The sequence below is a fragment of the Molothrus aeneus genome, chromosome 1 (assembly GCF_037042795.1).
Source record: "Molothrus aeneus isolate 106 chromosome 1, BPBGC_Maene_1.0, whole genome shotgun sequence".
Classification (NCBI taxonomy): domain Eukaryota; kingdom Metazoa; phylum Chordata; class Aves; order Passeriformes; family Icteridae; genus Molothrus; species Molothrus aeneus.
The window spans coordinates 59,605,663-59,630,261 of NC_089646.1; the positions used below are offsets into that span (position 1 = coordinate 59,605,663).

General features: G+C 34.6%; 1 protein-coding gene across 2 annotated transcripts in view; it reads right to left on the reverse strand.

Annotated features, from left to right (window-relative positions):
* ATP9B (ATPase phospholipid transporting 9B (putative)) overlaps nucleotides 1–24,599 on the reverse strand; it is a 150,430-nt gene that overhangs the window by 73,185 nt on the left and 52,646 nt on the right. For both annotated transcript variants that reach the window (XM_066557873.1, XM_066557863.1), the window contains exons 8-10: nucleotides 14,724–14,818; nucleotides 6,659–6,739; nucleotides 149–224 (exon numbers count right to left, since the gene is read on the reverse strand). In XM_066557873.1, coding sequence (XP_066413970.1) covers nucleotides 149–224; nucleotides 6,659–6,739; nucleotides 14,724–14,818 — 252 coding nt within the window. The remainder of the gene's footprint in view (nucleotides 1–148; nucleotides 225–6,658; nucleotides 6,740–14,723; nucleotides 14,819–24,599) is intronic.

A 24,599-nucleotide genomic window follows, 5' to 3' on the forward strand; every position in this document is an offset into this window, starting at 1 on the left:
GTATGAAAATATTTAGAGCAGCATGATAATACCAATGGGAAGGCGGAAAAGCAAAAGTTTAATAGCCTGGAAGATAAAACTATTTTACAATGTGAAATATTGTAAATAGTATTTAGATACATTAGCAGCTTTGTATTGCAGCACTTACCTGAAGCAACAACAGTGCTTGCCCATAATGTATTTTCTATGCTTAGGCTTTCATGAACTGCAGGATCACTGTCTTCCTGTTAAAAATAAGAACAGCTAATAAGTGAATCACCATTACAAGAAATTAAGAACCATGTCATACCATCTGAATAACTGACACAGGATGTTTGCATCCTTGTATCAATCACTGTATAATTGCACATACACAGATAGAAAACATTGACTAAAAAGTGAAAAAATGTTTGAAGTTCATATTACTTCTATCCAATCATTCTAAAAGAACTAGTCAAAAGTATTTTAAAAGTAACATATTCTTTTCCTCAGATGTATCAAACTGCAGAACATTATGTTACATCATGCAGTTTAAGGTGAGTTAGGAAGACTAACTCCCAAAAATTAACACCCTGTTCTGTATTTAAATCATGTAAAATTCTTACAGTAAGCTATGGTGATCATCATTTTGCACCTGATCAACATCATATAAACTTCAGGGAAAAATATTGCAACTTTTAAAATGAAACATAGGCTTGTATTATCTTAGCACATGCTTACAAAATACATACTCCTTGGGAAAATACTTCCAATAGAAAACTGCTTCCATGATTACTTTAAACATCCCCTTTTTTTCCTCCCCTCTCTCCTCCCAAGCAATAATGATCTGCAGATCGTAAACAGACAATCTTTCATAATCAATTTGGAGCGTGTACAGATTTGTTGCTCATTAGCAGCTGTGAAATGTGCTGTTTACAACTAAAGGAAACTTTAGGAGGTAGGATAATCAAGTGTATTTGATCAAATTACAGCTTGTAGCTAAACTTTTTGCAAGAAAGGGGAGATGAATTATTTATCAAAGTACACAATATACATACTGTCAATAATCAAAACCTACTCCCATTTTTCATCTCTATTTTGAAAAAACCACCAAGCACAGGATGAGCTGCACAGAAATTTCTGTTTCTAAAAAAAGAAAAATCTCCAATTTAACACATAACTTTTTGTGCGTAGATCAAGAGATCCCAATATAGCAAGGGAATTATAGTTCTTGCTCCCCTAAGTGAGGAAAAATTATAATTTAGAAGGTATGGAGAACCAATCTGTCAAAAACAGAGGGGAAGAGAGGGAGATATGGAATTAGCCCTAAGAAGAAAACCACAAATTTTGAATCAAGACTTATATTCTGATGATCTTGGGATTAGCTCAGTTGGTTAGGGCATGGTGCTAATTATGCCAAGGTTATGCCTTCAATCCCCATTATGAGTCACTAACTAAGATTTGGACTTGATGATCGTTGTGGGTCCCTTACAATTCAGAATTCACAGAATATTCTGTGAAAAATCATCAAGATTTTTCTATAAGATAGAAAGTTCTATAAGATCAGCCTTAAATTAAGAAAAAGGAGAATTATTTTTTGATTCTTACCTCAGGTATTAGTACTGCAAGAATTATTTGCTATACTCCTACATCTTAATGCTTAGATTCCTGGTTTGATTTACAATTGTTCCCAAATTATTTGGGTTCTGTGATTATTTCTTTTGTTTATTCCAAATAGAAAGTAAAAATAATTGGAAAATGTTTAAACAGAGCAATAAGGGAGGTCAACATAGCTTCCATACTAGATATGACTAAATAAACCTGACTTCTAATGGGGAATATGACAGACATCTATGAAACAAGCACATAAAAAGAGAGGATAGATACTGCTTATTTTTACCAAAGAAAAAAGAAGTCATAAATAAAGTCAACAAAATTGAAACAACAGGTAGTCATACTTAAATATATACTTAGCCTGTGTAACTTCCTCCAATTTCAATATTAAAAGGTTACACACGTTCAAGGGTGAACTGGGTAAGTTTAGAGAAGGAAAATTCATTGCAAGTTACTTACAGAAAACAGCTCTAACTCAGGAAATTTCCCACATCTTGTGTTAAGAAACAGGTGGCTCTTTTGAGGAGGAACTACTGTGTCCTTACTCTAGTTGTATTCTGCTTCCCAGCACTCTGCTTCTGGCTATTGTCAAGAACAGGATACTAAGCCAGGTAAATCCTTTGTTTTCCCTTATTCTTCAGTTAGCAGATTGTAAGACTGAATTATGAAACTCTTCCATATTACAAGAAGAAATCAAAAGCCCTGCAATGATTGTAGAGAGCTGACAACAGGGTTAAGAAAAAAATCACTTGTTCAATGTCTAACACTGCTACAAGATTTAGTGAAATACCTTCTTTTATGTCATTCAAAATAATGAGCTCTCTCTCTTTCCACTCATGCTCATCCACAGAAGGGTCTGCCAATCCCTTATCTTCTGCTTATTTCATTATGATCCTTTCATGTATTTGCCCTCATATTTGCCCACATTATGAACTCACCTAACATTTTCAGGTTTCTACATACAGTTCATTCCATTTCCAAAATATCACACCTTCCATGCCCAATCAGATGATGACTTACCCTTATTTTTCTTTTGTCCTAAGTTACTCAAATGAAAAATACAAGGTGTACTTAAGGGTTATAAGTTTAGTTGTTTCACACTATTTTTATTTGTACTTCTAGAGAGACAGTAGGGGTAGATGAAGCAGGGAAAGACAAGAACTGCAATTCCTGAGTGAGATCAGACCTGTGTTAAGGAGATATGTCTGCAAATCTTCTGACACTAACAGAACAATGTATGTTTCGGGTTAAATGAAATCCATCACTCACTCTCATAGCAGAAATTTGACATATAAGGGCTTCTTTGTCCAGCTGACAAAGTTTCCACTTAAGGTCTGCTGGGTTGAATTTCATTTGGCAGCTGTATGTTTCTTGGTCTTTGAGTTCTGAATTAAGTTCATTACCAGAATAGTGAAGTTCAGTATTATATTCAAGCTTCATATTCAGGCTCAGTTTTTTAATCTGTGAGCAGCATTGATCATAGAGGTTTAAATTGTCTATAGTTTCTTTTCAGAAATTAGTCTGCAGCTCATGCATGTGCAGTGAGAAAGGAAAGATGAACAGTGAAATAAAAATTGAATACAACCCATTTTCAGTCCTTTCATTATTAATTTCATAAAGTCCTTTCATGCATTCATAATACAGCTGACCAAGGATCACGACAAATTTCAAGGAGTCATTCAAAAAATTTCAAAGCAATAATTTTTTAGAAATTTTTGTAAATAACAAGAGAGGTCTTTGAGATGAAATCCCTAATCCTTGAGTGAACCAGTGTACGACTTCTATTTGACCTTTTCTATCTCTGTTCCTGCATGACAGGAAGCAGTACAACAACCCCCATCAACTTTTGTAGGAAAGTGGAATACACATTAATTTACTTGAATCACTGAAAGAGATTCCTTCTCCAACCCAATCCCACAGTTATTTTTTCTGGCTATGATCCTTTTACTGGCATGTGTTTTGGACAGGGTTTCAGGTTCAGATTAGGTTCCATACAGATCAGCTCCCTAGTCAAGTTGTCTGTAGAGTTGTTACTGCTGGCGTAAAGGAAGGGGAGTCAAAAGGAATTACAAAACATAATGGCATTCTCTTCAGTAGTAACATAAAAGTAAGCCAGATTGAAGTGAACACAACCATTGCTTTAAAACAGGTAATTCTTTACCAAACATGAATGAAAAAAGTGACTTTATGTTCTCTCTACTAAAATGCAAGGCATATCCAAGAAAACATCTGTATAATTAGCATCAGGCCAGAGATTCTACTCATAAATGAATAAAGCTACATGCACCAGGTTTTACATCAGGGTAGGTTTATTTTAAGCATCAAACAAGATGCAATATTGTAAAAAATGATATATATTATACAATATAGTTCTGTACCATATGAAAGAAAAAGATTATTGAAGTAGTTGAACCAAACTCAATGACATTTGTTTTCTAAGATTGCTATTAGAATCTAAAAAAATTAAGATATATTTCTAAAGTAAATGAAGAGACTCTGGGGACAGAACAGAGCTGCAATATAGAAGAAATAAAAGGAAAATATTCTCAAGGGAATAGTGAAAATAACCCCCAAATTTAAACAAGAAATAGCCAAGGTTAAAAGCAAGAGAGACTCTCCATGATCCTATACAGAAGTAAGTAAAGGTTAAATAATACTGGCTATGCTAATACACACTGATGTGATGCTCTAGAATACTCTTTAGGCTCTAACTGGTGAAAGTTGGTTAAGAAGTATGGTTACCTTTTATTGTCTTTTTAATGCTCTTTTCAGCATTAATAAAATTGCTCCCTCATTTACCAAGCTTACAGAGGAGCATCAGACAGAAGAGAAACTCTAGTAGTTAAATCTGTTTACATCCTTGTTCTGTACACCACTATTTAAAAATAAGCCCAGCAAAGACATGGATGATGCCCTCAGAACAAATAAAACTATCTCATAAATTTCCACAAAACACTACTTTAGCTCATCTATTGTTTTTTGATAGTCTGTCTATCAAATGTGGAAGGAGGAGAGGAAATAATTTATTCCATTATTCAAGGGTCAGACGTGATCATGCAAGGATACACACTCACTTTCATGCACTGACTGCATATCCAAAATCTATGGTGAACAATGGAAAAACACACCAAAATCTATGGAGAACAATGGAAAACAGGTTCATGTGAAACTAGCAGATATCACTAGAGTACAGCAAAGCTTTTATGCCTCCTGACATGATTATGCAGGTGTTCTGCAAAATATATCTTCTGACAGCTCCCAGGTTTTTTGTGGATAGATTTGTACTTAGACCTTGCTCGCTCATAAAAACTCCAGCATTGTGCTCCCAAGTTTCTGGTTTGTTTTATGGACACATACTTTTTGAAATTATCTAAGTTTGTCTTTTACATTGTTAGTACTCTGTCTCCATAATGGGGGGGAAAAAGAAAAAGAAAAATCAATGTGCTATTACCCTGTCAACCTGCCCTTGCAAGAATTCTTTGAACATCAATGCTTAAGTAGAAAAAATGTATGCATTAGCATCACTAAGCACACTATTTTTTTTCCTTTAACATAAAATAGAAATTAGATGCAAGAACTGATTTATTGTAAGAAGCAAGGGCTCACAGCAAAAGCAGAAAGATAAATCAGTAAACGAGTGTCCTAAAACAGCATTTCACAATGCAGAAGGTACACCACTAACAAAACCCAACCTATGAAAAATCTCTAGTGTGATTCACTGTGAACCAAATTTGAGGGCAATGCCCTCAGATGCTTTAAACTGAACACAGAAGTTCAGTTTAAACTATCCTGGCTACTGAAGCACTCAAAAAAAACATATATGCAATCCTGAAACCATAAAATGCACCACAGTTATTTACACACACTGGGATATTTGAATCATACAGCTCTTATGACGTGTACAAACAGAACCCACAACACAAATTACTGTGATGATTTCCCAATGTCTCAATTACTTACACCAGAGTTGTTAAAAAGATTCCAAAGAGCTCAATATACATGTAGGAAATTACACACTTAGCCACTGAGAGAAATAATATGAATTTACAGCTGTTAATAGAAGTTTCATTTGGACAATTGGTCAAGACAAGGTTTAAGTGAACACTGCTGCTTACTGCTTTAGAGGGTGTGAACAAATGACATTTAGTTTGTAGGCAGCATGGACTATGGAACCAGTATAAATTGGTCTTCAAGAGCCAGCAACTGCAATATCTCATTCATCAGTGTATTTACAATTGTGAACTGGAATTTCAATTACAAAACAAAATCTATTACCAATTTGAGTCACGGGGAAAAAACCCTTCTCTTTACCTCCCCAGCAGTTAATTCTCTCAAATTATTTTAGAAACAAACCATCAAGAGGAATGAGTCTAACACCATTGAGTTTGGCTGAAACAAACAGAATAATCACTATATCTGCTAACATACTGCTACAAAACTGTAAATCTATTAAAAAAAAAAAGAATTACTACCTATTAGGACACTGCTTTAAAAGGCCAACTTTAGCAGGCCACCTTTTGAAAACAACAGAAACAAGACATAGATATTATTGCATTGTTATTTTCATAATTAGTTTTGAATATAATTATCTGTGGAGAAGAGATTCAATACAAAGCCCCCATAAGTAGCTTTTAGCTTTTTTTACATTTTGAGAAAACTGAACTTTAGAAATACAGCAGAAATACTGTTAAACAAGGCACACTTTTACTGCACATAAACTAGCAGATACATTGTCTCAGGCTACTGCTATTATTCAACTTGTCAGTTTTTGACATATATGAACAATACATCAGATGCCTGGAAACAGTATACTGCTCACAAAGAGTTTCACATAAAAAGATTAAAGTTATGTCAATCAACAAATATTCAACTCTCCAATTCAGATTTTTTCAGATATTCTTTATGCATTAGTTTTCTGCCATACATGTTTAACAGGATATTTTTTATATGAAGTATTGCCATGGCAGTATCATAGGAAAAAATACTGCTCTAAAGTCAAGGAAAGCTCTGGTACAAAGTTGACACTACATGTAGGACTAAGGTATTAAAGAGGAAAGTAGAAAATTTATTTACATGGACTACTTACCCGTGTGAAAGTACCCTCAAAACTGTGGATATCCAGCTGTGGCTTCTGAGCATAAACATAAGCATTGATTGAAAAGAGATCCTGTAAAACAGAATAATGTATTTACTATTACTTAAATATAATCATTTATTTTGAAGACCTAGTAAAGAATCCAGTTTATGACCCTCACCGACCCACCCCAAACTAAGCTCACACAACTTTTATCCAACTAAGAAACATGGTATTTTTTTCCAGTACATCTTGCTATAGAGGAATCACTTTCAAGATGATATCCTTAATGTGTTGATAGTCCAAAAACTAACCTGTTTTACATTTATGAGCTAGGTATTTTTATCTAATTTATTTTAACAGCCCCATTTTAATTAATAATAGTGTAATCTTACAATATTTTCCAGTTATTTGTCTTTTTCAAAATAAAGTGGGGGAGGGAGGAGGGTTGATTTGTTTGTTGGTTGGGTTTTTTAATGAAACAGGAAAAAAATTACTTTTCCAGCAAGGACAAAGCCAACTGAGTACAAAAGACAACAATGAAATGGATTTGAGTTCTCTTGAATGCTCCAGCACCCCAGTGAAAACGCCACAAGAAAACCCTACCAGCTTCAGGAAAGCCTAACTACATCAACAGGATTACTCAAATCTTTAAACTCAGGGATACATCAAAACTAGTCTGATAAAATTTGGTCTAATATATGTGGTACCACTACTCATGACAGCAAACAATACACAAATGTTCATTCCCTAAAACTAAGAAGAATAGGAAACACCTAAGATAGTACAGTAGCAGCCTCTATAAACAGATGGCAGTCTACTATAAACAAAAGAAAAAAAACCCTAATAAATCTGATGATTGTTAGATCTTAAGAGTTGTCCCTAGAGGCCCAGGGAGGTTCACCTTAAAATTCTGAAACAATTATTTCATCAAATAATTGTTCTAAAACATGCACCTTCCACAGTAAAAATACTACAGACTACAACTGTGATAGAAAGGAATTTTTCAATCACAAAAGCAAATTTTTGGTGCTTTTTAGGTGATAAGAACCAACAGCAGCAAAGGGATTTCAAAAGGAGTTGACCATTTATGCATGAATACACAACAGTCCAATTTCTACTCTGGAGAGGAGCAGATGCTTGATACCAACTCCCAGTCAATCTAAGAATTCCAGTCTCTGATCAAATGCAAGGTTGTACACCTTCCCACTCTACGTAGCACCTAATTATTTGGGTTATCTCCATCCCTTACTACCAGATGAATCTTGCAAAAGGCTACTCAAACACCATCTCTGGGGACCAAATTACACGGGTACAATACCCTGCTCATGCTAGCTAGAATGTGCTGCCTTTCAGAGCAGAATTAATTTTACAGCCTCTATTGAGGACATATAAACAACACCTTGGCACAAATGCTACTTTAAAAAGTAGGCCATTATTTTTTTCCCCATAATTTTCAATGTAAGAATGTTTCACAATTTGAACAGTAAAAAAAATTAACTAAAAGTGCAATTGTCTATCTGTGTTAATGTCTTAAAGCCCAATATATTTCTATCCTGTATTATCTCTGATACAATGGCTAGATTGATGAATATCACTATATTTTTGCTTTTCATTATCAAAAGGAACGCTTTCTTAAAATCCAGTGTACATTTATGAAATAACTTTGACTTTAGTTTAAAAATGTGTAGCTCTATAAATAATAAATTGTGTTTATATTCTGCAGACAAGAAATCTCTCATAGCTTCCAAAAAAACTTTTTATTTCATATGCTTTTTAAAACATGAATGAAATCTGAACACTGAATCTCACAACTTGTCTTTATCTTAAACCACTAGACATTTATTGAAGTCTATCACACAAAGTTCATTCATTGCACCCTTGTTCTTCCAACCTACTTTCAACGAGTTCACGAGAAATAATTCATATGAAACTAATACACATGTGGTGTCCTATATCTTCATCATTTACTTCTCTCCAATCTGTTATCACCTACAATTTAGCTAATCTAAGCTATTATGTGCTTTATTATGCAAAGAAAAATAAAGAGTCTCTCAGTAGTGCATAACAGAAGAAAACTAATACCACACACATGCTCATATACAATAAAAACTGCTAGTGAAATGCGTCAACTTCTCTCTTTTCAAAGAAGGCCTTAGTGGGAAGCAAAATTAAAATAAAAGAAAGTAGAAATATCCACCTTTCTAAAGTGAATTGGCATTTGTACAGTACTATATTTTCCTTGGTTCTAATTATTTTTTTCTATTGTGATCTTCTCCTTTGTTTCATCTCAAATGTAAAAAATTCTGTCTACCTATCTACATTCCTTTGGTGTCTTTTTATGTTTTAGTTCGCCTTTTTTATTTCTGATTTAACACCTATATTTGTGTTTTCATTTTTTTTCTTTTTTGAATTTCAGCTGTGAAACAAACTTACTTACCTTTGTGAAAAACTGATATCTGCACATTATTGGCATTCTGAAATGCTACAAGCTAGAACTGGCATAGTGTTCCAGAAGGGCATGGGGTTTTTTTGTAAAATTAAAAAAAACTATGCTCTGGGTGAAATCTAGGGTGTTATCCCATTGGCATTTAATTAATGAGTAGCAGAAAGACATAAAAGCATATAACTTGAGCTCAGTAGATTTCTGAAGTATTTTTTTCATTATTAGGATTAAGAAAAGAGTTAAAGATTCTTATTTGCTGTAGCCAAGTGTTCTGTACTCCAACTGGACACCATTCTCAGGCCAATAAAATATGGTAGTTTTATAATATGAGCTAAAGAAAGAAAAACTTGAAGAATTATACAGTTACAGAAGACAAATTTCCTATAAACTCCATTCAACAACCAAGAAAGGTTACTGTAATATAAAGATATTTTTTCACCAAGTACTGCTTCTCCAGTATGAAAGCTCTGCATTTCTCCTCTCAGTGTTTTGAAAGAAATTGTGAGCGTGACTTTAACAAGCAGACATCAAGATTTGTAAGCAACACTACATGTAAATATAATTTCTGCTCACTAGGCAAGAAAAAATTACCCTGTTCAGTTATGTCATTGCTTTCCCTTATACAAAAGCAGGGGGAAAGGAAATTACCTTAAACAAAGAATTTGATTCTATTATTTTTAGAAAAGGCAACTGCTTTTTATTAATGATTTAACTAAAGGGGGATTTGTGAAACTCAGCTTCAGTAAAGACTTATTTTCATACTAATACATTGAACTGCTGATTCACTGAAGCCAAATAGTTTTACTGATACCTTCAATAGAAACAGTATTCTACATCTAAAATTACATCACTTTTAGGATGTAATAAGGTCAAATGATCTCCTTTATTTTCTTACTCAAGACAAAAAAACACATTTGGGTGGGGATTGTAACAGTTCTAGATTAAAAAACTATATGAAAGACTTGAATCTCAAGTAAAAAAATATTCTTATATAAGAGTAGATGAGTTTTTCTTAAAAATTTATATGCATTTAATTATCTCATACTTAAAAATAATAATTGAGAAGAATGCATTTCAGTCTTCTACACTGCAAGTCAGAAAATGACTTTGTGATGGTATAATAATGAAAATGCTCTGTTTTGCATTTCACAATTTAAAAATGGCCACAGTTATCAATAACATAGAAAAATCTCCTCTATTAGGTCAAGGGCAACATTTGTTCACCTTACTTAAAGATCATTAAAATACATTCTTAATCATAACATGTAGTTCATTGCAAATAAAATTGCCTTTGGTTCAATAAAACTAATTAAATGTAAATGGTATTGTTTACTGCCGTATGGATCTTCTGATATAAATCAGCAAGTCACCATTTATTGAAAATTACAGTGACCTCACTGCTGTTAATAAATATAGCTGATCACACAAGCTAGAGAAGAATGCCTCAGAACTTGTGTATTGCCAGAACTGTCCGACCTATAACTATGAAACTGCAAGAAACCTAATCCAGGTGTTACCCTATTTGCTGCTCAGCCATCATTAAGGGACTTGCTGAAATTTTAATTCTCTTATCACATTAAGTGCTTTAGAAAGACAACAAAATCTGTACCGATCATCTTGGTGGTATCATCTGTTCTTTAAGAAAAGCTCTGAAGGTCTGCAGGTTTGTTTGTTCTGGGTGCCACAGTGGGTAGGATTACAGTGCTGCTCTGGTAACACGGCTGACAGCTCATGGCAACGCAAGATACTCACTCTCCTACCTGAAAGGAGGTTGCAGCGAGGTGGGGGTCAGATTCTTCTCCCAGGTAACAAGTGACAGGAGCAGAGGAAATGGCCCCAAGTTGCTCCAGGGGAGGTTTAGATTAGATCTTAGAAAAAATTTCTTCTCAGAAAGGATGGTCAGGCATTGGAACAGGTTGTCCAGGGAAGTGGTGGAATCACTATCCCTGAAAGTGTTCAAAAGGCATGTGGATGTGGCACTTGGGTATGCAGTTTATTTCTGAACACAGTGGAGCTGTTCACTGGATTCAACAGTCTTAGAGGTCTTTCACAGCCTTAATGACTATGTTTTTAAATAAAGAAATCAAAATGAGTGACAAATTTATTCTATCCAACACAACAGCTAACTATTCATAGTCTATTTTATGTTCAACTTGCATAAACTGTATTTTTAATTATTAAAAATATATTTCAATATGGAAGCATGAACTGTAAGTCTCAGCTTTGAAGTACATCACAAACATGTGGAGAAGCCACTGTGGTAGGGATGTACGATGAGTTTCGGGAGGCCACTGCGGGCAGAGGCTGGCCGGAATAATGTGATCCATCCAGTAACAGCCCAAAACGTCAGCCCAAGGGCAGAGAGGGCAGAGCCGCCGGGACTGAACCCTGCTGCCCTGGCTGGCACGGGCTCTGCCTGGGAGAAGCCGCCGGGTGCTGGCTCATCACATGGCCATAGGGATTTCACCTTGGGGCCCATAGGGATTTCACCTTGGCCATAGGGATTTCACCCACTGCGGCTGCCCTGCCGAGCTGCCGCAGTGAGCCGGGAGGGCCGGGAGCCGGCAGGGGCACGCCGGGAGCCCCGGGCTGCAGGCACGCACCGGCTGCAGTGCCGGACACGGCAGCTGGATGGGTCATGGCACGATATGCCTGGTATTCGGTACAGGAAGCCCACTGTGTAACTATAACGAAATAATTCTGGGGACTACATTTTGACTTCCTATAGGGGCCACATACAAATATAGCTTATAACTATATTATAAAGCATAAAATTAAGCTGACAGTAAAATAGTTTCATAATGCTATTTTTTGTTAGTTTGGTATTCATAGCTTGCTTAGACCTCCATACCAATCTCTGAAGTTGTCTATCCACTGAGTTTCTTTACATGACTGACACTCCTGCATATCACTGTAATTTGAGTAAAGGTAAAAACATCTTTGCAGAAATCTAATTATTAATGTGCTTTTCTACAGGAATGGAAATAATGTTCCCTGATGGGCACTGAGCATCATTTTTTGTGACGGATATGAGAATCCCTTAAAAACCATTTACATTTGGGTTCATTAGGCTACCACTCCACCGAAGTACGCCACAGACAGATGGGGCTTAGGAGCGAAGCAGATATATGACATGAGCATGGCAAACAGTCTAAGTCTTGCTGGGAGCAGCCATTTAAAATGAGCTCAGTTAAGAACCACCAGGTGTAAGTGGTTTGTCCATACCCCATAGTAGAATAATTTGGAAGTGTTTCAGTTTAGTTGGCAGGAAGTATTACACCCAGTGTCAGTCACTTCAGGATGAAATGTCAGCTTATGCAGACAAAGCTTTGTCTAGCACCTGTTAAGCACCAATAACTGAGTGGTGTGAGAAAGGGCAGAGGCACATCAACTGCTTGTGGCTTTCATATGCTGCTGGTTGCCAGGAGAGGTCTGTTAAGTGGAAGCAGCTCCTGATTAACCACACTTACAATATGACTCAGGTCACCCACAGCTCAAGAGGGAGAGTATAAAGATCTTGCAAGAAACCCAGAACAGTTAGATGGAGGTTAATAGCCCTAAGTGGAAACAACTAAGGAAGAAATGGTTACTATATTGTACAGTTGACCCTACTATATTTTTTCCCAGATGAACAAATAATTTCTTGGCAATAACTTGCCTTCCCTCCCCTTCACACCCAAAACAACCACCCCTGAAGCGAACCTTCATGTCTGCAGGAAGATGAGACTGCATGTCCCACCATTCAAATGCAGACATCCCAACTTCAACCACATCTGATTTACTAGTCTAGAAAAGTTTATTTAATTCTCTAAATCATACTGCACAGACTTAGCCATAATTTTGCATTTCCTCCATAGATGCCTAATGCTTTATATATCAAGTCTATTGATAATTTTTCTTTAAACAAAGAACATAATATAAAAATTACAACACAAAAATTTCATGTTCCTCCTAACATGAAAGCTAGAAAGGTAATTCCATGCTTTCTTCCTAACAAGAAGGGAAAAACTTTAAACATGTTATTTGACTTTTTTAGGGGAAAAAGAAAAGTTAATGCAAAAGGGTTTTTTCTTTCCCAAAGAATAATGCAGAGAAGCCTCTGCATTGTAACTTACTCCAGATTTCATCAGCCTCAGTAGACCAAGACTTCTAAGCTCAGAATATCTCAAAATTATAATCAACAAATAAAACACTGAGGCAGTGCTTTGCAGAGTATTTGCAACTGCAGTCAATGGTGTTTCCAAAAAAAAAGACAAACAAAACATAACGCCTAAGTAGAATACAGGAGTAACTGTTGGAGAAGTACTACTAAAGTAAATTTTAAGAAAAAATTAAAGCAAGATAGAAAGTTGACTGTATTTTAGTCAAACACATTAAATGTGTCCCAAATTTCGATATGATTTTCTTTTAATAAGAAAACAAGAGAAGGCCTTGATTAAATATTAAAAATGACAGGAGAAGCATTATTACAAACACTAAATTCAACTGCAGGTTACAGAATATTTGTTAAAGTCTGTTCTGGCACCAGAACTCATGACTTGAAGCCTGACTTGGCATCTCTGTCTGGCATGACGAACCTTTGGTTCCAAACCTTGTTCTCAAATCCTCTAAAGTGCATTTGCAATGTAACTACTTCCTTCTGTCACTTGTGAAGTTAGTAGTCAGAGAATACGAACACAGGAGAAAACCTCTCCTTTTTGCTAGTATGACTGTGGCAGCAACTCTATTTCTGGAAGTGTAACTGCAGAAGTCCTGTTAAGATCCAGCAGATAATCTAACACTTTTGCTATTGAAATGGAATATAAACAGTCTTCTTAAGATGTATTTGCCTTTAATAAAACACTTAAAAGATTTAGTGTAAAAACACCAGAAATTCTGGAGAGGTAAATTTCCATGAGCTTGTCCCTTGAGTATATTTTCAAAGGAGGTCCCCTAAAACCAAGCCAACTCGCCAGTATAACAGAAAGCTTTCCCAGTACAAGAGAAACAATTCAGCTTCTTGTAAAGGAGACTTTTATACAATTTTACATTTGCTTTTGTAGGTATGTGTCTATTTTGGATGTGTATATATACACATACACACACACACACACACACACACTTGTGTTCCTTTTCATGATTTTAGATCTACTCGTGACACAATAAATGAATGTAATCAAAAAATACCCACATTTAGGCCACTCTTAGAGAGCTCTGCTTGCAAAAACTGGCACATTGCACCTAGATGGATCAGAAAGAATGGTGACAACGAGAAACACTTCACCTTCCAGGAGCAGACTATTGTTTCCCAAGCTCACAAGTAAGTGATTAAAGCAATGGTTCCTGAGACAAGAATAATTTGTACTTGCAGTCTAACACTTGGTTGAAAACACTGTAACTGTGACTTGCTTCTGGAGAGTGTGAATCTCTGTGTGGACAACAATGAGAACCACTAGGCTGAAAGATAAAAATCCAGTTCTGACTCAGTTTCTTCTCAATGCAAAACCAGGAATACTTGTGTGTTATTTATTGTAAAAACTAAGGTTCTGGTAACGGGTATTTTTCAACACTTACAGTAACTGTAACAATCTTTTGGATAACAGATATAGATGCACACACAGAAGATAACTTAAAAGCAAACAGAATGCTTACCCCCAAAGCTGGCAATCTTTGTGTGCAACTGACAGCAACCTTCAGTTTCCAGTCTGTTTCCCCATCCAGCTGGTCAGTTCGAATGAAACATGAACCTTGAAGTAACAAAGAGACATCAAACTATTATTTCAATTTCAAAAATTCAGTTTGGGTTAAAAACATGTAAAAGAGTAAAAACATGTAAACAGAGTAAAAACTTGTAAAAAACCACAATTTACAACCATTTTTAAAAAAATGTGCAAGATATAAAAGGATTTGTATTTTGGAGTGTCTGTGTGCTCTCTTCCAGGAATGCTTTAGATATCACACAATTGCACCATTTTTTCTAATAAAATTAGCAATATGTCTAATTTTACCCACATTCAGGCCACATTTTACAGGAATGGAAATAATATTCTGTCATGGGTGCTGAGCATCATTTTTTGTGATGGATATGAGAATCCTTTAAAAACCATTTACAGATTTCTTCAAAGTTTCTGAACAGGTTTTTAAATATTATCATCTAGAGATACAACTTCAACTTGAGTTGAAAAAGATTTAATTTCATTTCTTTATGTAATTCTGTCACTTGTACAATTCCAACACTACAGAATACTGTGAATTTTTTCTCCATCCTGGTATGACATCACAAACTTTCATTGCTTATTGTCTCCTGGCTTCTCTGAAAAAAATAAAATTAAATAAGTCCTTAATATGGACAGCATTCAAAACAATGTGGATCTGAATGTATGATACTTAAAAGAAGTATTTTTGAATCATCTGCAACTATTGGTGGTCCAAGACTAAAGACACCTGTCAACACATGCAAAGTACTTAAGATATGAAGGAAACTCAAGATACACACTGATATACACTGAAGAGAATCAGTGTGCTGTACAAACTGAAGACCAGGATTGAAGAAACAGAAAACTGAGACCACTGCAGAGCCTACTCTTACCCCCATACCTAGTTTGATGGATATCATCAAGTCTGGAGTATTACATACATTACTAATGTAAGATTCAAAAAAGACCACACGCAAACACTGCAAATCTATTAAAAATACAAAATTAACTGCCATTCCATTAAGCTTGAAGCCTTTTAAAAAGGTGGTAAAATTTTAGCAACACTCTTCACAATGGCTACACTAGAGAATCCATAAATATTTCTGAAGTAGTAATTACAATTTCCTTTATACTACAGCTAAACAAATGTATACACTATTGTTACTGGGTGCTATGGGTGTGCAAAGAATAGATTTTACAAGTTTTTAATAAATTTTAACAAACAGACATTTATATAAACACGCACATATTTCTGTCTGTATTTCAACCAATCCAATAAAAACTAACAAAGTAGTTTTACCCCTTGAAGTGATGTAGCAATTAAGTGGAAGGAAACACTGCAAAGGAGTTTGTCCAGATTTGAGTCTCATTATAGACAAGAAGAAAGTCTGCTAGAATGTGTCAAGGCAATATACCAAGAAAGGGTACCTACCAGTGAACATAAATTGAGAGATTATTTTATAGGACAAGTGGACCCTGGTTTAAGTAAAGTCCAATAGAACCCAATGTTTTATCCATCAAAGTCTGCAAATTAAGCAGTTTGATGAATGGTTGCCTGAAAGGAAAGGACATGCTTGAGAGAAAAGCCACCTGAAATTGTACCTGACTAAAAGGTAGTGTTTTTGCACAACAGACTTCAAAGAATCTTACAAGCTTTCATGTAACAGCTCTATTTATATTAAGGGCATTGTAAATAAACAAATCTTTAAATGTTAATATAGACAGCTCTCAGAAAACATTATCACAGCTAAATTTCACCCAAAGCTCAGAGATACAAGCTGCAAAGCTGTGTCTGAAGTTCTTGAAAAGCTGGTTTTAAATTCTTAATAGAATTCTTTATGAATTTTCTTCTAAGAATAAAATACTATAAATTTTTTTTGAAGTGTCAGTAACATCCATTGCATTATAATGAAGTGTGACGTACCTAGGAACACCTAGAAACAGCACGGTATCACTGCATTTTCTGTCCATGGCATAGATGAGCCTACTCTCCATCATACTTTTCCTGTACAAGACTTTCATGGTTCTCTTTACCCTTGCTGTCAATGGTTGCTCTCTTGCATCAATTTCATTTAGAATTATACTATAGATCAATTCAGTTCAAGACCAGTGTGGCTGCTGTGAATGGTTGACTGCACATATATTCATTTAATAGAGCTCACACTATGACATGTATTGGCCAGCTGCATTTCCTCTTCACTTCAGCAGTTAATTTCATCAATAACTTATCTCATAGCCTGTTTCCCTTTTATCCAGAAAAAAAGACTGCTTTCTGCCAAGTCAGCTTTCAATAGTGATCACAAAAGCAAAACCGAAACAATACAATCCTCTCCTCCACCTCAAATATTGCAGTAGATTTGACTAAGTAATTTAAACTATTCTCTAAGTTAACCTGACTTAACTAAGCTATAAACATGGAAGATTAAATATGTAATTGGAAAGTATAAAAAAAGAACTCTTCACCCCTACCAAAAACCTTTAATTTTTGTAAAACTAAATATTCTCCACTGTGTATTGTGTGGAAGTCACACAATAAGGTATTGTGTACTTTACCTTGGAGAGGTATTTGAGTCAGCAGTACATAAAACTTCTAAAAATCAAAGTCTTTTGAAAAAAATAAGTATTTTCATTTTTCCATTTTAAAATGCTTGGAAGCATTGCACTCTCCTCCCTCAATAACAATATTTAAACCAAAAAGCTCATCCAAAAAAGTTGTAAAAATTGTGTTACATACTTCAGAAGAATGCTTTAGGACAGTGTGAAAAGTCTCTTACATTTCTAACCCGAACATGACTTGCCAGAAAAAGAAAAAATCGCCAAATCATCTATACATGTCAGGAGTTGCTATTCCTTCTGAATACAGAAATAAATCTTGAACCTGACAATTACTTTACAGCACACAAGAATTTTTTTGAAGTTTGTACTGCTTTTAAAAATGAGGCATTTAAGGAAATGCCATTAAGCATTTACCAATCAAATGTATCTGTTTACAAAAAGAAAAAACTAAAAAAGAAAAATTTAATTACACACTGAACATGAAAAATTTTCATAAGGCTACACATAAAGAAGAATGCACAAAATTAAAACTTCTACCTTATACAGTGAAGCACTCAGCTGCTCATTTCCCACAACCATACAGTTCTTCAAAATTAGTAGACAAAGTTGTACATTGTGAACATCTGACTTATTTCCATCATTCAAGTGAAAATTTTGGAATTATCTGAATTAGAATTTAAGGTTAATTCAAGGAAATTACACTGGACCTATATAGATGAATCATTTATCAAAAATGATGCAAACTTCATGAGCACATTTAAACTAATTTACAAGTATGTAATGTTCATTTAGCCTAATCAGTTGAACACAGGCAGAAATCAACATAGAGCAATGCATGCAAAGTGCTGCCCAAGCAGCAACTAAACTGATTTTTGAAACCATTTCAGCTGAAACTTTTAAAGTTGAATGCTTAGGAAAGTCCTGGGACTACAATTCTGTTTTGGTTTCAGAATTCTCTTTGGTGGTTTAGCAAGAGCTCAATTATTTGAGTTCTGTCCAAAATTCATCCTAAGGTTACTCTTCCAAGGAAAAACCGCACCTCAATACAAAGGATTAAATAATTTTAAGAACTTGAAATAACTACATAACTTCACATTATAAGGATACATTGATAATTATTAACAGACTACTTATTTATGTTTTTTGAGATATCATGGATAAAAATATATTTTTAAAAGTATTTTGTGTGTTAGTAGAATATTGAAGAAAAGTAATGCTTATTTCAGTAGCTTTTATGGTGTTTTGAAATAGAGATAAAAAAGCTTATCTATGATCGCACTAATCTAGAGCCATGATATGCCTGGCCTAGATTTGTCAAACAAACTCTGTATTGTTAATAAAGAGTAAGCAGGAAGAATTCTACTTAGTGTGTGCTGGACTTAAGGCTTCAATCAGATAATACCTGAAGGACGTGTACATGTCTAATGCTTTTGGGAATGGTGTACATGTGCACATGCAGCAGCCACCTACCTGCCTCTGGGAATCCTGAAGAAAATGGCCCTGAACAAAAATTCTCAAACTAAATACAGATTCTTCTTTGGAAAAAGCTGGGAATATTTTCACCTTAAAAAAATGTGCAGGAGAGAAAAAAAAAAGGAAAAAAAATTCTTCCCCAAAACCAGAAAGGGAATCTCCTTAATCAAGTAAAACACATTTATATCATACCCTTTCTCTTAATTAATACTATGCATCATCACCAGGTAGCCTAATCTAGTTTTTTTAAACTACCAAACTTGCTAATCATAGTTTATGTATTAATTTCTTTATATGTGGATGTCTTTAAATTCCTGAAATTATAGTAATGTATATGAACTTTTAATAATATCAAACACTTCCATTTTATTTTTATAAACATGCTTCAGAAGATTAAATACAGCTTTTAAATTAAGCTTCTGAAAACAAGCTATTACTTGGGATGTCACATATTTTCTTAAATGAATTCTAGCTTCCAGGGTTTATTAAGAAAGTCAGTCAGAAATTTGCTGGCTATTAATTAAATTATTTGTTCCTATTTTATTTGATTTGGAAATGTTGTTCTTTCTGTTAAGCAGAAAGTTGGATAATTTCTCCTCAAAACAATTAGCTTAATATTCAACCTGTTAAACAAGTAGCTTTTATGGAACTTGTACTTAACACAAGAAACTCAAAATTGACAGACTAAAAGCAATTACTTCACAAAATGAAAATAATTTAATCTTTGTAGAACTGCATCCCTTGATTTTAATGGAAAGCTGTAATAAAAAAAAGAACATGTTATCCTAGCAATATTGAGATTTAATATTTGAAATATGTGGGGAAAGAAAATCTCAACTGCCCTAGAGAAGTTGATTTAGTTTGCTGCAGAATCAAAACTGTGTGCTAATGATGATTTGTAGCATCTCCTGTGTTAGATTACATACATTCCTGCATATCATAGACATTTTAATTTCACACATGGCTTTAGGCAAAGACTGTTCTGTTGTATACTTTTCTTAGTAGCCTAATAGTGCCCTTAAATAGCCAGACAGACACAGAATATCCTACCAGGTATGAAAATATGACCCAATGTTCTTTGTTAGGCAGTAACACTCTTGAATAATCCTAGACTGCATAATTGAATCCAAATACCTCAAAATGAATTCATCAACTGATGGAAATTATGTGCAAATCAGACTCTGAAAATGGCAAGCAAAAAGTTTAGGTAGAGTGGCATGATGAAAAGACAGAGCTTCCTCCCTACTTCCTTCTTGATCATGAAGTCTACTGGCTTTGCTTTTATAAAGAGAAGGTTGGAAAATATGCTAATACCTAAAGCGAAAATATGCTAATACCTAAAGATAAAATATGCTAATGTTTGCTTTCCAGGACTGGCCATGGTTCTGGACAAATAGCAACATGAAAAATTAAGATAGCTTTCTTGACATAACTAAACTATCCAACTTGTCCAGTATCCAAACTTAATTTTCATTTCCCGACTCCTGGCCTGCAGGAAGGGTCTGAGAAAGCAGTTCTAAGTCATGAGATGAGACACAAGAGGATTCTCAATTCAGGAAAAAAACCCTGCTAAGGAATAACTTATTCTGACTAGCATTAAAAAGTAACCAAGTAAATGACACATCATAAAAGGAGTTGCACACTTCTATCCTTCACTATTTCTGCTCTTGCTTTGAGCAGTAATTTGGAGCAGATCTTGTCTTTGACTACATCTATTTAATCAGCATTTTACGAGTGAAATTATTTTTTTTAATATTTCTATTTTTAGATTTCACAAGTACATGGAAATCCACAGAGCCTTACCAGTCAACCCACTTATGGTATTTGTTACAAACTTTAGTATAGACAGTAAAGAATAGTGTATAAGAAGTTAATCAACACAGAAGTTCCAAAAACTGTATTTAATGTTCTCTCAAAAATCATTAAAGTTAATAGATTTCTGCTTGCAATTTTTTGCCAATTATCAGCAAGCTTAAAAAGTTGACTTGCCAATAAGCACTAAAGAAAACTTATAGGTATAATTCAAATATGCCATAGCCCACATTTTAATGTTATACAGTAAGGAAGATGCATCAGAGGGAAGCAACTATAATTTAGTTGTATATAGCAGATATACAGGAATATGCATATTTTACAAGCAAAATAAAAGCAAGGCACCCCAGTCTTAAAAAGGTATTGTTTTTTCTGCTTAAATGCAGGGTTGAATTCCACACTCCATTACAGATATTGTCAAAAAGCAACCCTATAATGTGTGTACTTAAATTAGTCAAAAAATAAATTCATAAAAGTAAATTACATTTACTTTCTATAACATGTAACTGATAAGAATTCCTGTCAGTTATTCTTAAACAGAGATAATGCTAAATCATCACTACATGTCTGGGTTCTTCTCTGTCAAATCTAAATAAATAAAATTATGTCTGCCTTGTCTCCCCAGAGCTGTGTCCAATGAATTTTTTACAAATGAGAACAACAGCTACAACTAATGCCTTTCAAGCCTCAGCAAAACTGAATTATTAAATCTGTCTGCCTATATCCTATTACAGCCTACTTATGAATACTTGATTTTATTTTGTATAATTGACAACAGTTGTCAGGAAAGGAAGGTTTTAACGGCAATCAAATTAAGATCAACTGGTATAAGTGTCAGAGTGAAGAGCTTGTGTCAAGTGTTGATGAATTAATTGATGGGTCAGTGGGAAACAGGGCATGTGGAACTGCAGTGCCATAAACAGCTTTATATTTTCTGGCAATATTACCAGCCTCCCTGCTTTAAGTGAAAAACATGGAAAGAGATGGGTTACTAGAATGTACTCAGCAAAAGAAAAACAGACTTTGACTTTGCACACTTAACACCAGATCATTTACAAACAACTTAATTTTTAAATCATTTATATTACTTAAGTGACTATGTACATGAAAATTTTAAACTGATGACATGGTGAATAGCAGCACCAAGATGACATATTAGAGTACAGAGTTTCATTTACTATTCTAATGAATAGCTTTCAATTATGGTGGCTTCTAAGGAGGAACAAAACCGCAAGACACCTGAAACATCCTAAACGTTTAAGCTACATCACCATTCCAGAGGATGCACATTTATGCAAGTCTGATTAAATTAGTTTAAAAGCAATAATTTCTCTTAAGACCAGAGAAGAACTGTGTGTGCTTGAGATATTTGATCTGATTAAGAAACCGATGAAGTAATTGATTAATTGGAATTTAAGCCATCAGTCACTGGATCCATGAACAGTTTCATTTACATTCTAAACAATCAGCTGATGGTCTTATAGGATACCATGTATTAATACACAGTCAATATGATACCCCTAAACTCATCACAGCTCCTTATTGACAAGAACTTGGACGTTTTTTAATCCAAGCTTGATCACATTGCATCTTTTTTCAATTGCGGTATTGATTCACTACGCTTCAGGAATTTTTATCTCCATTAAAACATTATGGAATTTTCAGATATAGCAAAAAATGTTCCAAGTTTAAAAAGCCTACATTCATATTCACATTCTCAAATTCTGGTTTATTGATTTATATTATTTGAGATATACAGAAGGATACTCAAAACCATTAATTTTTCCTTTTAAGAGGATTTGATGCACCACTTTCCTCCATTATTCATCTGATGCATACTAGCAATCTCTTTTTGCAGAAAGCCAGTGATACAGATAAAATATGGTGTGCATTATTTACATTTTAGAGTAATGACTAAATCAAAAAGTCTGCCATAGACAATGCTTAGAACACTGAAAAAATTCTCACTTTTTAGATAAAATATAAATACCAACTAAACAGCTCCATGATTTGAGAGCTCTGGAAGCACAGCAGAACTCACTGTCCCCATCAATGCTCCTAATGCACTTATGTATTTCTAAAGACCAGTAACACAAAAAAGTATATATACATCTCAAAGAAGAGAGCTTATAGAAGACTTAAGGAGCATCTCCTCTTTTGATGAAAGCAGAGCTCACAGAGGAGGTTGAGAAAAGCATATGGCCAAATATACCAGTATCCACTGAGAACATGTTTTGCTTCCAAGATTTTAGCAGCAATAATAATCAACTTGAGGGACAGTCTAACTAAATTAGGGGGAGTAGTAATAAAAGCCTTGGTATCTCATAAAGCTTAAACACAGAAAAGTACAAGTCAAAGGAGTTGACAAAGCCATCAGGGTACAACGGGCATGCGAAAAACAAGAGGATAAATTTTTAGTTAAAGTTTAGCAGGGAAAAGCAAATTTTCCTTTACTGTTTGGTAACTGGGAAGAAACAAGAGACCCAGCTATGAAGATTTAACACTGGACCTTACAGATACTTTACAGACAACATGTTATAAACTTCCACACAAGGAATTCTTTAACCCTACTTTTGCAAGGGTAATTTTAGTTTTTCTATTTTCAAAGCCTTTGACAACATATCAACAAGTCTATCAGCTCTTAATACACAGATATTTTTTTGCCTGACTTGCCCTGCCTCTGAGATCTGCTTTGATGATCTAACCTTCAGTTTCTCTACATTGTTTCCCAAAAAGAGGGAATTGTTTGGGATTTCCGGACGTTCAGACTGCTACTCAAGCCAAGCCACCAAATCCCCTCAAATTTCTGGGAAAATGCATTCTCACTAGCAAATAGGAAGAGGATCATTTATGCCTAACACAATACACAGTCTCCTTACACATCAATTTTCTCAACTCTTACTAGTCTTTTTTTTTAAATACAGAAGAATAAAAATTAGAATATTTCTTTGCTAGCACTTATTTTGCTGCAAATCTAATGAAACACATGGATTGCACTGGTCAGACAAGTATGCAGAAAAAATAAAATAATAGCGAATTGTATATCCGATCATGTCTTCTAATAATATTTTAATGTGTAATTTTACAGTTCTGATAGAAGAGTAGAATATTATTTGGAGCTTAACGTCCACCGATACCACCTCCTTCCACCACATAACATTCATACTATCTGACTACATTTTAAACAAGTAGCTGATCACATCAAATCACCAGTACTCAGTGGCTTAAAGCAGATACCAAAGCATTTCAAGCCTGAGTTAAATCAAATGCTAAAAACAGAATAGGAACTGAAATAGAGAAACAGATTAAAGTAGTTTGGACAGATTGTTGGCAGCTACTCATGCCCCGAAGATAAACTTTTATCTGGCCGTATGTGCAAAACTTAACTCTAGTCATTTATCATTCCCTATAGCAATAGATTTTCAAAGCATTTTAGTTCCCAGACAGGTAGGTTTTACAACACTTGTTTTCTAAACATAATAGAAAATTCCAGAATGTGTGACAAATGCAACTCCTTCAGCCTTATTATTCTGCAGCAGCTGGTTTTATGAAGAAATAAAAAGTGACATCAGCTGCACAACAGAATTCCTAACTGACATTTTTCTCCTCTGGTTTGATTTTCAAATATCTGAAGTTCCAGACCAGGCTGGGGCCCAGACAATCAAGTTATTTGTAGAACACTTACTCCTAACTGTCCAGAATAAATAGACAGTACTAGCATCACCTTTATTATATTCTACCTTGCAGTGAGTTTGGAGTTTCATTCTTTGACATAAATGTTCTACTAATATTTGCTTTTGAAGACCTACAAAACTAGATATTTTAAACAAGTAAAATGTATTTGGGGCCACAATGCTCTCTTTTTGTATAGAAATGCTTAAGAACTCTTTAATAAGCAGACTTTGTTTGAGATAGTAGACTCCGGTGTAAGCCTTTACTGGTTAACTCACAGCCCCTTCCAACAGAAAATTAACTTGCATGAATGATTATT